The sequence below is a fragment of the Brienomyrus brachyistius genome, chromosome 1, assembly GCF_023856365.1.
Source record: "Brienomyrus brachyistius isolate T26 chromosome 1, BBRACH_0.4, whole genome shotgun sequence".
Classification (NCBI taxonomy): Eukaryota; Metazoa; Chordata; class Actinopteri; order Osteoglossiformes; family Mormyridae; genus Brienomyrus; species Brienomyrus brachyistius.
Genome location: NC_064533.1, coordinates 33,153,303 through 33,168,870, shown reverse-complemented (window position 1 = coordinate 33,168,870; position 15,568 = coordinate 33,153,303). Strand labels below are relative to the sequence as shown.

At 40.5% G+C, this 15,568-nt stretch overlaps 2 protein-coding genes across 4 annotated transcripts; both read right to left on the bottom strand.

The window, feature by feature from the left end:
• Positions 1–817: 817 nt before the first annotated feature.
• erich2 (glutamate-rich 2) lies at positions 818–10,604 on the bottom strand. Of its 3 annotated transcripts, none has more exons than XM_049012628.1 (8): positions 10,391–10,604; positions 10,272–10,299; positions 9,830–9,909; positions 4,437–4,531; positions 3,259–3,440; positions 3,008–3,065; positions 2,073–2,144; positions 818–1,056 (listed from the first exon to the last, which is right to left on the bottom strand). In XM_049012628.1, exons 1-8 carry the CDS (start codon positions 10,486–10,488, stop codon positions 917–919), a joined length of 753 nt encoding a protein of 250 aa, XP_048868585.1. In that variant the 5' UTR covers positions 10,489–10,604; the 3' UTR covers positions 818–916. The 3 variants fall into 3 exon arrangements, with proteins under 3 accessions (XP_048868585.1, XP_048868597.1, XP_048868603.1); XM_049012640.1 differs by having other exon boundaries at positions 9,830–9,894; XM_049012646.1 differs by lacking the exons at positions 10,272–10,299; positions 10,391–10,604 and adding an exon at positions 10,058–10,265 and having other exon boundaries at positions 9,830–9,894.
• A 2,027-nt stretch (positions 10,605–12,631) lies between these two features.
• On the bottom strand, positions 12,632–14,920 carry LOC125740852 (transcription factor Sp5-like). The gene is made up of 2 exons (XM_049012582.1): positions 14,567–14,920; positions 12,632–14,137 (listed from the first exon to the last, which is right to left on the bottom strand). Exons 1-2 carry the CDS (start codon positions 14,615–14,617, stop codon positions 13,064–13,066), a joined length of 1,125 nt encoding a protein of 374 aa, XP_048868539.1. The 5' UTR covers positions 14,618–14,920; the 3' UTR covers positions 12,632–13,063.
• Positions 14,921–15,568: the final 648 nt, after the last annotated feature.

The window sequence follows — 15,568 nt, the reverse complement described above, 5'->3', positions numbered from 1 at the left end:
GAGATTCTAAGAACTGAAACAGGATTATATGGCTCTCTGGGCAGCACGGATTGTGAACTGTAATAACTAAAGGGAAGCCGCTCCAGAGTCCTCTTGGTAAATGAACCCTGGTCATGCTCCAAACTCGCTATGACTGAGGGAAGGGGGGGGGGGGGTACTTTCCTAAAGCGCAAACAGTAAGCTCAAGGCTGATAAAGAGTCGGGACCAAAAAGAACTGACGTAAGTGAAATTTTGAAAAGCTGTAGCAGTGTAGAATTGGGGCATGCACAATAGGTGGACAAGTCTTCTCTGCATGTGTAATGAGAGAAGTTGGGAACGTATAAGGAATGTGACAAAGAGGATATCAGTGACAATAAGGAGCGTAAACATCAATAACATTGGCGGCCGGATTTTTCTAAAACCAAGCAGATGATAGAGGGATTTCAGTGACTAGATTTCACCTTATCAAGTAAGGCAGAAGACATGGCACCCTTTGAACTTCTGCTCATCTGAATTTTTCTTAAACAAGAAGTTTGTTGTGCATTCATCCAAATTGTGTTGGTTATGCCAAGTCATACTCTTTAGCTACTATGGCCTCTATAAAAATCCGTGGTGGTCATCTTGTCAGAATACACGGGGGGGAACCTAGATGTTAGGACAGCATCTTATAAAAACCAAACCCAACTGAGATTATGTTACTTTGTCCCCGATGATGGCATTAAAAAAAAAAGTAATAACAATGTATTCAAAAGTATTCAACCATCATGCTCGGTTTTAAGTAAGTAAATTACTTAGAAACCTCTCAAATCATTAATAAAATCAACACAAGAATGCAGATGAAATTTACTATGTTTATTAAAAGTAATAAGACTGCAACAGCAGTATTGCTGCCCGAATGTCTCAATTCCTTGGTCAGAAACATCTGTGACCATCACTTCATGAAGATGCCTCAACTTCCTCCTCCAGATCATCTGAACAGGTGCAGTTAGAAGGTTCCAAAGATCCCCCCTCATTCTCAGTATCACTGTCACTAGTGTGCAAGCCGATGTCTTCCTCCTCCTGGTCTTCCTCCGGCTCTGGTGTGACAGAGCAATAAACATTACATTCAGCATCCACAGAAAGCACTGTGCTGCTTGGTAATGAACATGAACACTGCAGAAATTTTCATTCATTTTACAAACTGTTCAAGTTAGAGCGGAACAGATTTAATTCAAATGAAATTCAAGCCACTTTGTTACGTCACTTGACACTTGGTAAGTATGGCTGAGTGAAAAACTTGTGTGCAAAGTCCACAACAGCAGCAACAAAGCAGTGCGAGCAGTAAGTACACAAAAAGAAAACAAAAATAAACTTAAAAACTGCTAATTTTGGCTGTTCTCTTTGCCATCTTGGAAATCTTAAGTGTCAGGTGAGATACGCAGACTCTGAAACATTTGTTCACTTTGCAATTATTCTTGAATGCACAAATCATTTGTTACAAGATGAACGCAGGACAGATCACATATGTATTTTTAAAAATTATACAAAATATGTACTTAACTTCCATTGCAGTTTGTACCTTACATTATATGAAATTCATAAACAGTCATACATTTTTCAAACATATAAACAAAAGTAAAAACATTCACTTCAAACACATACACAGTAGACAGCAATTTAAAAGGTGATCAATACAGTATTTTTCACAGGATGCTGAATAAATACAGCCCTGCATTCAGTTTTCTTCAAGTTCAATGCAGATGGGGTGAAGGCTTTTGCTGACCCAAAACATTTTCCCACTTTGACTTCATATTAACTAGTCAAATTTAGACTCAAATTGTATTTTTTTTACATATTTAAGTGCCATGCCAAATGTCTTCCTGAAAAGTCAATTAAAATATACAGAAGGATACGCTTTTACTTTTCTCATAAAAATGTAAATTACTTTATTTTAAAGTATAAAATGCTGCAAGAAAACTGGATAAAAATGATAGCAATGACGGGACAATAACATTAAAATGCTTCGGTAATAAGTTAAAAGCAGTCTCACATTACAGCAGAGTCGGAAAGATGATTTGATCTATGAGGGAAAGATAACAGTCCACAATCTTACCCATCAGTAACTTCGCTTCAATGAGGGGAATAAATTGTTTGGCCTCTGGGTTCTCAGGCTCATAAATAAGAACTGAAAGCATAATATCAAAAGAGAATAAAATTAATCTTTTTTGGGACCCACAGCATGTAAAGCACTTTTCTAAAAGGCTACTTGGACATGTCATATGAAGCACATTCACACAAGATTATGCATTAAATGAAAAATGAACAGGCCAGACTAAATAGACAAAAAAAAAAAATTGTCACACACACACGGCAGAGTAAGGGTACCACATGGAGGATTTGGTTTGACCCTTACTGAGAGTTCTATAGCATAAAGACAATGGGTGTGTTTCCTGAAGCCTCATTAACGCTACGTCGTTCATAAGTTTTTTTTAACATAGATCTTACGAACAACGTAGCATTAAGGAGGCTTCGGGAAACACACCCAATGTTCTTCTATCCATCCATCTTCCAAGCACTTATCCTGTTTAGGCAAGGTCACAGGGGAGTCTATCCCAGGGAACACAGGCTATACCCAGGATGGGATGGCACACACACACACACACACACACACACACACACACACACACACACACACACACACACACACAGGTCTTCCAACCAAATGGGGACCATCCATTCATTTCTATGGGAGAAACTCTAATCCCAGTCATGACACCCCTAACCCCTACCCAGCCCTAACCTTAACCATAAATAACCAACCAAAATACAAGAGTTTTGGCATTTTTACTTTTTTGATTGCATTAAAATATTTTTTATAAAACTGAGGTTATCCAAATGGGGACCTGAAGAAGTGTCCCCAAAGTAAGGAAGTTTCAGGTTTTGCCACACTTTGGGGACATTTTAGTCCCCAAATGTGATCTATGGAACCCACCCCACCACACACATACACACACATACACACACAGACACAGAGCAGATAGTACACACTCATTTGACAAAGTTTCCTTGCAAGGATGTATTTTCTCTCCATCACTGATTTCAGAAACTGAAATGGGGGGGGGGAGCACAAAAAACAGATGTTAAAATGAAAATTTACCATATTTAGGCAACTCTGGAACTCCTTATGTTTGCAAAAATATTATCAAAATCATGTAGATTAAGGTAAATGCAACATTGGTACAACATTTGCTATTTGTGTCGATGAATGTCATTCCAAAATGATCCATGTACCGCTTTACCTCTGCAAATAATGTGAGGGGGGCCCTGCGAGAGTCATGAAAACCCTCACTGCTTGGCCTCTTGCTGCCCTCAGGGGTGCCAGGGTTCTTGCGAATAGCCTCGGATTGTGGGAACACAGCTCGGTGGCTCTGCAAGGTTCTTGGCCCATACTGCTCAACTCTCACATTCTTGGCTGTTTCCTCTAACATAACATGGGCCACCAAGTCAGGATCACAGAGTACAATTTATCTGTCTTATACTTACAGTCATGAAAATCTTAAAAGCTGAGGCAGAACAACATCACATAGTCTACTGTTTATAAATGAGTGTTTCCTAATGGAAAACTAAACCCAAAAAGTGGCAGTGGAACAGTTTCAATGTCTTTATACAGTTAGATTAAACAGTACAAGTCAGAGCCATTGTTTACAGTCAGAACTCATATCTAAGCAGTACTAATTTAAAAAACCTCAATGCTAAGAGTTTCTTTCAGATTTATGTCCAAATCTGGAATATTGAGGGTCTGGCCTCTTTGCATGATACCGATGCCCACTGACTGCCTGGGAGAGGCCAGCACGTCTCCTTTGGTCTACCCCCAACTGCATTTCACTCTACAGGTGGCATAGTTTCATCAAGCTATGTGGTGGTTATGTGCACATAGTTCTGCAGAGGGCAGGTGCTGGAATGGGGGGGGGGGGGGGGGGGGGGCGTCTGATCCCTTGGTAAGTTTTCATGATCGGGGGAAGGCCCCCTCAGGAGATTTTGTGTGATGATCATCAGTTATTTAACTTGGAACATCAAGAGCACTTTCAGTCATTCCTGCTGTGCGGCAAGCTTAGAGGCCGGCTGAAGAAAGGGGCTCTTGGGTGGGCTAGCAGAGGGGTACCCCATGATCCAGCGCCCCAGTCTGATGTGGCATAGCAGAGACCAGTTTTAGACCTGTAGTACAAACCCCTCTTCCCCCGGAAGAGGGGTTCTACAGCAGTTACGAAAGGAGAACGAAAAATGAAATAAAAATTTTTAAAAAAAGTTTCCTGCGAGCACAACCACTATACCCCACAAATTAAAATCAAAATTCCCTTGGGAGTAACAGGAAATAGCTGAAAATATGAAGTTATAAAACATCTAAACACATATAACCTTTATGAGAGGTCAGTTTCATCAAGCCTGGTAAAGTAAAACTGTAAAATATGATTAGTACCTGCTGGATGAGGAGGAAAGCATTTTGCTTTGGTGTTAATGGTTCTGATTAAGGCGCGCTGCCCAGGAATAGAGGTTCCAGCATATTTTTCATCCCTAAAATGAAATTCAATAAAATGTCACTTATTTGACGCCCGATGAGTATGAAGCACTTTGGATCTCATGCTTTATGCCGCTACACTCCATGAAACAGCCCCTCGTGCATGGCCTCCAGTGAGAGAGTCTCTCCAGATCCCACCACCCAGCACTGCCTACTGTCCATGCAGTTCTCCTCATTAATCACTCTGCAATGAGTCAACTGGCTTAACCCTCTGGGATACCCAACCATTCATCCAGAGATCCATTTTCTCTGACTGCTTATCCAACACAGGCTTATGAATGGCATGAGGCCTGCCACAGGGAATAGGACTCCCTGGGTGGGACACCGGACACAGATTGCCCTCCAGAGAAAGTAAGTAAGTATCACATCAGGAAAGACTGACAGACTATTAAACTGCTTCTCTGTTTGATGGAATCATGCCTTCAATGGAATATGTACAGCCATGAATTAAGACAAAGCAAAGACAATGCAAAACTATCTATACGGCAGTGCATTTGATATTACAGTAACAAGTCCTTTAAAATCCCCTTTCTGGTGCAGCCGTTGTGCTGTTGTCAGTGACAAACACCCACTTTTTAAATAACAAAACACTCCAAACTATTTTTATAACAATTTTGGTTGTTATTATTCTTTATTATCATTACTAATCTTAAAATGTGGCCAGTCACTGGTGAGATAACCTTATACCCCGATTGGTCAATTTTACCGATAGCACTCCTACCCACACCAGTAAGACCAGTAAGTTTTACCGCTAACACCCCATGCTTTGATTAGCAGATTATCGACATTCCATCGTTTTCAATTCCCTCTCGTTTCTCTTTTGGCTCCAAATAAATAGAGTGGCCCGTATAGGGGGTCCGCTACCTACAGTATATCAGCCTAGAGATGTTAGTCCAATCGTGACTGTATGCATGCATAGTTGCATATATGCTCATTGAATACAAATGTGAGCAGTTTTGGATAAAGCATGACTGTATTATGGACTGGGCCAGTGGGGCCTCAGGCTGGAGGGGGCTTTGGAGCACTAACGGTGGTGAGCAGTAATATATGTAGCGGAAACTAAACAATTTGACCTTCATACACAACACAAGTTGACCACCTGGCACCAATGCCCTCTGCATATTCAGCAGGGTCCCAGGGTCATTTGACATATATAGTGCAAAATTAACCATGAGGGCCACCCGACCCCTCAGCATAGAGTGGAACAATCACCAGGGGCCCCAGGGCTTTCTGTATGTACAACGCTGACCACCACCATGGCCCGAACCCCTCGACACATATAACACAAGTTATCCATGAGGGTCCCTGGCATTTAGAGTGCAGTACAGACTCACCAGCAGGATCCCTGGGGGCCTTTGCAGTGAGAGATGCCATGGGGCTGCTATGGCCCTCAGTCGCCCAGCATAGATGTTGCGAGCTGACCCCTTGAGCCCCATGCTACATGCGATGCTCCTGGGTGCATATAGTGCAATCTTAAAACAAGAGCACTTCAGAGATTAAATTGCGAGCCAAACGTCAAGGCCCATTGGCTCCTCTGCACGCACAGTGAACTTGCATAGTACGATCCATCGTTAAAATGACACAGGTGTTTCCCAAAACCATAGTTTGAATGAAGGTTCACTAGTACTGTCATTAAGTTGTGTAGTTTGAACTACATACATCCTGAGCTGTAGTTAGAAGCTTAGTCCCGGATGACTACATCATTGATGGTGGAAAATGCAGTTGACGGATGGTAGTCACGATGCAACATTAAACATTAAATAATTTTGCTGTATAAAACATCTAAAATGTCAAATGCTTTGAAAATGTAGTTGTAAGAGTACTTTTAAAGTACTTCTCTGTTCATGAGTATGGCATGATTAGACAGAATGTTGTTAACCCACATTGTTTGTGCTAATTGGTAGAATTTGTTGCCTATGCTGTATATTTGGGGCTGCACGATTAAGACATGGCAATATCACATTGAGTAATGCTGTGGTATTTATAAAACCAAAAAGGAGATGAAAGTACCTGAAATAAAGTACTGCCAAACAGAACTTATCTACAAACAGAATATGTCTAGTATGTTGGTGGAGGTGTTGCAAGTTGTGTCTGACGAAGCAAAGCTGGTAAATGTGATGATTATTACGGACGCGCACATCGTGATGATAATGCTGAAACGATTTATCATCCAGCGCTTATGTACACACCGTATTAAATAGGAAATAACACGGGAAACAAATAAAACAAATTACATAAAGAGCTTTTGCACATGCCTGCCATGAGAGACAGACCATTCACCTCTGAAACCATTGTAGTTCGAAATACGGTGGTTCGAACTAACATTGAAACTACTGTGGTACCAAATACAACGGTTCTGGGAGATGTTAGTTAGTATGAACCAACATGCATCGTACTAACTTGAGTCATTGTACGGGAAACATACTATGGTATGCAGACTAATGCTAGAGACTGCAATTTGTCCAGAGGTAATGACTGGCCAAAATTTGTTTTATATGGGAATCTAGCAATAGCTATCCAGCTAGCTAGCCAAGTTCTTATAATATTGTTGTACTTTATTAATCCCCATGTCTGATACTCTCATTTTTACACATTGCAGACCTTGGTCTCCTGACAGACAGTTGCTGTTCATCTTCCCTGGGGAAGTTATGTTTAAAGATTTTAGCGGAGGCTGGGACGAAGAAGATCAATTTAGGCTTTGGCAGTGTAATTCCTCATACCACTGTCATCCACACATACCACAGTACACTGTATTTTAACTGCATTTTTAAAAGCAACACTATTCTGCCATTTTGAAATCTTGGTGATAAAAAGGGGGGGTCCTTCACCAATAGATTACCAAATATAAATATACCCAAAATAAACTCTATTACCTTCATACAGCCCATGAGCAGGTCAGTGTTGAAATGCACTTCTAACACTCAAAACGGCAAGAATATGGGGCCTTTAGATGTAACAAAATCCACGTGTTTGATTTCATGGTTTAAATGTGTTAAGTCTGTTCAACAACGGCCCCCAGTCTCCCTCTCACAGGCCTAATGGTGGTGTGATTGATCTGCTGGGAGTGGAATCATACCAGCAAATTGTTCTAGATAACCAGCCCCTCTGTCGTAGACAATGCAAGATTTCATCGCTTGATGGAACATCTGGAACTAAGGTACAGTTTGCCATCTAGAACATATTTCTGAGATAGCTTTGCCTGAACCGTACTCTCCAGTGATTACACTCACCGAGGAACAAGTTAAAGATGTCCAGATGGATGAGTTTCACTAAAGATAGTTGGAGCTCCGATGTGTGTCCTCTCTTGTGTGTAACTGTACACTGATTGAAGCTGCAAAGCTAGCTTTCAGTGTGGTGCTACAAGTTGAAGAGAATCACACATCCACACTTCAGTTTCAGATGCCACCAAAGAAACCCTGAATATGCAGAATATCCCACTAAACAAAGTGAACGCAATTGTGTGAGACAGCACGATGTGACACTTGCCAATGGGAGAAGTTTTAGCATTTTATTTGCAATTCTTGTTTTCTTTAAAATAGCTCATTTTCACAAATTTGCAAATTTGTTCTAGTAGCTGTTTTTGGCATGCATTCTCATTTGTATTTACTAGTTTTTTTTGTTTTTTTTTTAAAAAAGCCCTGGCATCGGATCGGTACTCCTATTGACCGATACACTCTGTTCAAGTATCGGAATAGTACTGGTACTGGAAAAGTGGGATCGGTGCACCTCTACAGAACTTATTATGCGGTGTTTTTACACAAGTTCCATGAACATACAAGTCTGTTGCTGCTGCAAATTCATCATTATACATGACACATGATCCATAACTATTAGCAAACATGTGGTCATTATGATCAGAACTGGAAACTGTTTCTTTACATATGAATTTTAAAATATTGTGATTATCAATATTGCGAAAATCACATTTTTAGGGCATGCCCCACCCTAGTCAAATCCATTCCATGGAATGGAACAGTGTCATTTTAAGTGTATCACACAAGCCTCACGTGATCCCATAGTGCATCTGGGTCCCTATTAATGTTGAAACAAAACCTATGCCCTTAACCCAGCTCCAATGTCCTTTCCGTCTCCAGACAAAATATATAGGACTGGCCACCTGCCATACCAGGCATCTTTCTGCTAGGCTGGTGGGTATGTGAGCAAAACATAGACCCGTCTCTGAGGAGGGGCAGGGCCCCAGGCAAGCCAAGTTATTTGGGGCCCAAGCTGAGGCCAACATAAACCAATTATTGGAAATCATTGATACTGCTGCTGGTTGGTCATTGCAATACAGATGCAACTATAATGAAGAGTAATGCTTCATCACTGACAGTCTACAGTGTGACCTTTCTGGACTATCTACAGTGGCCACACGGGTTACATTAGCCTAGGCTATGAGCTCACATGACCAACCTAAGACTTATTAGATTAAGCATGTATATTTAGCAGGGCTGCAACGGTTCACTAATCACAACCGGAAAAACTGATTGTTTTTAAATTATTCTCATTAAAATAGCAAACAATTAGGAACAGTTGCAATGCATCCGTTGATGTGTTTTCTACACAGTATGACCGCATAGCCTGGTAAAAGCACCTTAAATGTCACAGGGAGACTGAATTGCAGAGGCCATTTCTGCCTTGCTTCGGTTGTACATACATTTGCATGATGTCTCAAATGAGTTCGCATGTTTTCAGAAACATACCAGTCAGGTGTAACAGGGCTAACAAACAATACTCTTTCAAGTGCTTGTGTACATCATTGGGAGACCAAAATGTTCCCAACCCACCAATAACTGACTGTAACCAGCATTAGTTGCAACCAACTCATAGCCATAATTAGCATTATCTGTTTAATGTGGGACATCTACTTGTGAATTTAGGTACTGCCCATGCGATTAAATGTGTTCATTTGTTTCATTGCACATACTGAACAGAACGACCTGACCTAACGAGCAGTTCTGGCAAAATGAACTGTGGGGGATCCCAAGGTCCTACCAACTTGGGCACAAACTTAAAACACTGCATATCACAAGACAAAATATAGGTTGCTTGAGCAGGGTGATATGGCAAAATATTATGATAATTTGAATTAAAGATATAATTCAAAATTATTATTTCTTTACTTTAAGGCTCCACTGGTGCTTAAAATTCCCTTAGGATTCCACTTAAATAGATTTGAGCACCCTTTCCACACACACACACCACAGAAATCTAACTTTAAAACACCACGCTGCAAATATAAACTTGTATCCTAGGGCAAAACACTGAACCAAACAATCAAGGACACTGAATACCTGGTATAGGCGCATTGGGAGCGTAGAGGGAGCAATACTGCGGACTCTTCGAAGGTCCCCGACGACTGGGTTGAGAAATACTGGTTTAAAACGTGGTTAGCTTGCACTACGTTCCTTTCTTAACAATTAGCTCAATTAACTATTTAAGTACATACAGTAACAAACATGGAAACATTGTCCCCTAACATTTATAGTCTACCTTAGAACCCGACTCTGTATTCATCTTACTTGTCTTGTTTCCGCATATGCCATTTGCTGGGTGTGCGACGGAGTCTGCCTCCCCCCCACCGAATTTTTTTACGCAATACACGAATCTTAAAATTATCACTGAGTGTATCATCTACACTTTCAGGTGCAAAGAGCAAAGCAAAGGTAAATATGCCGAAACAAATGAATTTCCATAGTATCACTCTAGCCATAAACACGACCGAAGAGAACATACCTTTAGGGTTTTCCCAACGTCTCCTGTCCTATAGAAAACAACATAGATGAATGATGAATAAATTTACAAATTAGAATTAGAATACGAAACGGTCTATTACTTGTCTTAAATACACACACCTGTTCATCTTGTATGTAACTGATGGGTAAGTGGTATTTGAACCTCTCGATAGCTGTAAATTATTTTCAGTTTGAAAATTACACACGATAAAGTGCATAGAAATCAAGCGAGAAATTGCCGTAGATATGTTCCGTTGACCAATTAAAAGTGGTCAAGTTAACAGCAGAGTCGCCAAACGGCTGTCTCCATAGTAACATCGTTGTATTTCTCTGCGCACCGGCAAAGGGAAACCGGGCTGGAAATAAAATCCGCAAAAAAGTGTCCGCCTTTACTTCACCTTCACTCTACTGCCTGCATACCTTTATGTTGGCAGCTGCTTTTCCCTCTGTTTCACGTTGTTATTTTGTTAAAAATCAAGAGATGTTTGAGGAACACTGTACACTTTCGACAAAATAGCTTAAAATAACCCGGTTTTCCTGTTGCCATAATTGTTATTAGGGAAGTTTGTTTACTACAGTCGAGTGTTAGGCTACATGTAATTGATACAACTCAAATAAATAAGCAGAGACACTTTAATAAACTTGGATATATTTTGTTTTAGACGAAGACACTTTCCCTATGTTATGTTGTCTAAAAAGTCACTGATTTAAATGTTAACTGACCTTCGAATGTTTAATCAGTAGAAAGATTGAGCTAAAATACTTAAGTCCTTACCACGAGAATACAAAGAACTACAAATGGTAAACGGCTTTCTTGTGGCGGAATCTCATCGATATCAGCTTCCTCACAGAAAACTGATAAAAGTTGTGCAAACAACGCTAGATTAATTTTACCTTGACATTCTAAATTACAAAGTAACAAGAGCTGCTAGGCGTCGTTATTGCATCACATTTCTCATGTTTCGCTGTCAAAGTTTTACTATTATTCCCACAATAAATATTACCAGACAAAGTAAAGGTAATAGAAGCAACTTACACGTGAACTGGAAAAATAGTCCATGTGTAACATATTGGTTAATGTGACGTCTATAGAAGGCCCTCTTGTTGTTCTCTAGCTAGGGTACTTAATCTTCAAACTGATTCAGTACTATATTTAGCTGTAAAACACTAAGCTAAAAATTTTCATCTGCTCTGTGAAACATATTAACCAATTCCATTGTGATTCTATTCTTTCTCTGTCTGCTACCATTTCATAGCGTTGCCTTTAATAAAACAACCAGACTGTAATGCGTAACACATAGCTCAATGACAATAAAGACTTTTAAAGTAAAATACAGCCTTGTAGGCCCACAATTTTTCTACTGCATTATAATTTTTCTTTCACTTGTAGACTGGAAAACAGTCACTTGTTACATTTTTGTCATTGTTGATAACAAACCAAAAGCAAGCTGTAGATAGATCAAATTATATGAAGTACAGCCTTAGCATTTAGCTTTACTGTGCAAATGAGCTCCAGTTACATCCTTTTTGCCAAAAGTTGAAATATAAACAGTACAGTCACATGCTTCTAATCAGTTATTTAATGACTATGGGAATGTTGTACGAGAATGTCCTGGTATCACGAAAGTGAAAAGGCAACAAAATAATGTTTAGTTACACCACTGTCTGAACATTTCAAGCAACTGGTTGATTTCCCAGCAATAGTAATGGCTGTAAACTGGGTGTAGGATTAGGTTGACTGGCATTTGTTTAGTTTCTGGTGTTGCACTGCGAGCAGACCGTTCAGGTGACACAAAATACTTAATATAATAATGCTATATGATATACTCTGTTCCCTAACGTTTTCTTCTCAATTGTGGATAGTTTTATACATTCGCCTATTTTTCACACAGTGATTAAAAATAAAACATAAAAAGTGGTGTATATACAAATCTAAACTGAAATGCCATTTGTAATACTTAATGATATAGTATCGATAGTTACGTTTTAGAAGAAGTCTGGAACTAAGCGCAATCTGAGAGCTAACTTAATTATTCTAATTATTTATTGGTTTGATATTTTAGACTAGATCGATACGGAATGTCTACATTTAGTCAGTACTGGCTCCTGATAAATGAGGCAAACTCAAGCTCTGAAAAGCTCAAAGAAGTCCGGAAGCTACTGATTCTGAGATTAAATTAATAGGCTATATTTCATTTGTATAAAAATACATTTTGTGCACGCAAGAAGCTTTATTAAGCTCCAGTATCACCCTAAATACGAGAAATCAGTCCCCCCCCCCCCCCCCCAGATGTAATGGGAACCCATATGCTGTGCTTCATTCGCATCTGTAGTTGCTCGTCACTGATAACAGCTAAATAATGAAATGAAACATAAAGTCTTTATTTTCACACAGTATTTGGGTCATTTTTCCCCCAACAGCATTTCTTTTCAAGAGCATGCTCAGTTGCCCCGCACGAGGCTAAAACCGGACACTTTCATTCAACAAAAGCTATTAAATAACATTTACAAAGATGTGTAATCTTCCACCGAAGATAGCGATTAAATCCCAAGTTCAAAACTTGTTCAGCGTTACGTGATATACACAGGGAACATCAGCTGGTGAGACATCAACGTTCTGAAAGTTCCCCGTGGACATTCCTAAATATATTTACACAGAATATATTCTACCCAGTCACTGTAAACCACACCCAAAGATCTGAAATATTGATCAACTGAATACGTCATGTGGAATATTGGACAATGCGTTCGCTTTGATGGAAAATATAAATGTATTTCAGTCGCTTTTGCGCACTAAATGCTTCTCAGATCTTCCCTTTTGACGTATTCTACAGTCTTTTCCTGCGGTTTGCTCTTTTTGTTTTGGTGCGTTTTAACATGTTTCGCCAGGTGATCGCTTCTCATGAATCTTTTGCAGCAGTCCGGGCAAACGAAGCGTTTCTCACCCGTATGCGTCCTAAGGTGTCTCTGCAGCTCATCGGACCTGGTGAAGCTCTTGCCACAGAATAGCCAGTTGCACACGAACGGTCTCTCCCCTGAGTGCCACCTGAGGTGCGCTTTCAGGTGCGACGTTTTACCGTATACTTTCCCGCAGCCGGGGATGTGGCAGATGTGCTGCTTTTTCTTTCCAGGCTCATCGGTGGAGCTGGAAGACTGGCAGTTCGGGCACCTGCACCTACGGCATCTCCGAGCGGTGGCGAGAGGAGATTTCGTATGGAGAAGGGCGGCTATCTGAGTCTGATATTGCGCAAAATCCGAATGCCCCAACATCAAACTCCTCTGTAAAGGGAACCGATGAGAACCGATAGATGAATGATGACCAACTGCGCTTCCCTGTTGAAGACTCCACCACGGAATGTCCTCTCCCGGATGTGGAGACAGTTGCCTCGGTTGCTGATGGATGAGGCCAGAGTGTGTGGGGACGAAGCCTGGCATTGCGGGGGAAATTGGAGTGGGCGCCGCGTATGTGACAGCAGGGACGTACGTTGGCGGGCAGCTTGATTGCAGTGATTGCATTGAACATGGAATCATTTTCACGGGGGAGAAGTCATACGGGTAGGACGGATCCGCCGGCGGGGTGAGAGGGAGTTCGTGGTGGGAACCGAAGGAGGACTGGATGTGCGCCGAAAGCTGAGATTTCGGGGATAGTCCTAGCGTCGGATTGCTGGAGAGACCGGCTTGCGAGTTCCCTTCATTACTCCAAGGGTGGAAGATTCGCGACGGAGAGGCGATGGTCGTGTCATATTGGACCTGTAGGAAATCACCTGTACTTGATCCCTGGTGATGGCCGATCCTGTTACAAGTGGCCGCTAGAAGCGCCAGAGGAGAGTGCGTTGAAGTCTCCGGTGAAGAGTTTGGAGTGCGATCCTGTATAACAACAAAACTTTTAGGTTTGCTTTGCTTGCACAGTCTAAACAGGTTCAAAGAAATGAAGAAATGAGCAAGTGAAACCTCCACGAAATTAAACAAAAAGCTTAATGATATTACCTTCGGAATAGACTACTTAAAAGTATTTTGATATTACTTCGCGTCGTTTCCAAGAAAAACTATTACAGCCCATTTAAAAATATGATGGTAGACTACATTAAAGACGTAAATAGAAAGCATTTATAACATACACTTGTTTACATGTATAGGCTATAGTACAAAATAATTTATCTATACGCTTGGAATTTTGATTTAAAGTGCGCAGTGGCAATTATAAAGGCTGACAAAGACAAGTAAAATAAGGCAAAATAAATCAAGTTATTTAAATGCGTTATAACGGAGAATAATTTAAAAACGTAGTAAACAAACCTGAAGAAATGTATGAAGTGTTTCATTCCGCAGTATGGCTACTGCTGCCATGCTCAACTTTTGCCCTTCTTTAAATCACCCAAAAATAATAATTTCAGAGAATTTGGCAATAAGCGAAAATATCTTTATGCAGAGAAGTCTTTTCTCTTGTGCGCTCCTTCTCTGTGAGATATCCTCGGACTATCTGAGGAGTGAGGGATCACTTCTTAGAATTTGATAAGGACTTTGGTGGGCCGCCAGCCAGTCAGAAATAAGATTTATTACTTTGAAGTTTGCCGCTGCCCAATCATCAAAGAATAGCGGCTCTTTGAGAGGGGAAAGCAAATCCTTTGAATCCACAAAGCTCCTATGGTGTGTTTGTTGGTCTGGATAAAAGAAATGATTATTAGGGGGGATGGGAAGGGAGGAGATAAAGGCGGGACAATTAATGAAGTAATCGCTATGTGGGAAATGTATATACACAAATAATTGGATTTTCTTGATCAAAGATCACCATGCCGCCCGGAGACCCCAGCAGTGGACGCTATAGTCATCTGATCCCCCTTTTTGTAATTAAGGATTTGTAGCGGTGCCTTGTGAGACAATGTGACATTGTTATCTCCGGAGATCTTCTAGTAGGCTGCGTCTCTCATATGTGCAAGCAGTGTAGGGCAGTTGCAAGAATGAAATAAAGTGATTCCAAATCCATACAAAGTAAACCTCCTTTGCGAACGAGTTATAGATGTACAGCTGGAGCTCTAGATATACCATTCACATTTTGTGCATGAAAATACTGCATGAAAAGCAAATAAATATCCTTTTTATTATTATTGATGTGAGTTCAGTATTAAACATGGGCCTACAAACATCATTTTTGCCTGCTTAACCTTCATATTGCGGATGTAAATATTTAAGTGAAATGTGTTCTGATGCTTTTGATCTAAAGTCTGTTTTCTTCCTCGATAGTTATACATTAGGACTATTGTCATTCAGTTCTAAATTAAGATAAATGTTGCCTATATC

Coding starts and splice junctions, on each gene's coding strand:
- LOC125740852 (XM_049012582.1), bottom strand. CDS start 14,617: ATGGCAGCAGTAGCCATACTGCGGAATGAAACACTTCATACATTTCTT. Junction 14,138..14,566: donor CACTTCATACATTTCTTCAG/GTTTGTTTACTA, acceptor GTTGTTATACAG/GATCGCACTCCAAACTCTTC.
- erich2 (XM_049012628.1), bottom strand. CDS start 10,488: ATGCACTTTATCGTGTGTAATTTTCAAACTGAAAATAATTTACAGCTA. Junction 10,300..10,390: donor GTTACATACAAGATGAACAG/GTGTGTGTATTT, acceptor TGTTTTCTATAG/GACAGGAGACGTTGGGAAAA. Junction 4,532..9,829: donor TCCCAATGCGCCTATACCAG/GTATTCAGTGTC, acceptor ATTTCATTTTAG/GGATGAAAAATATGCTGGAA.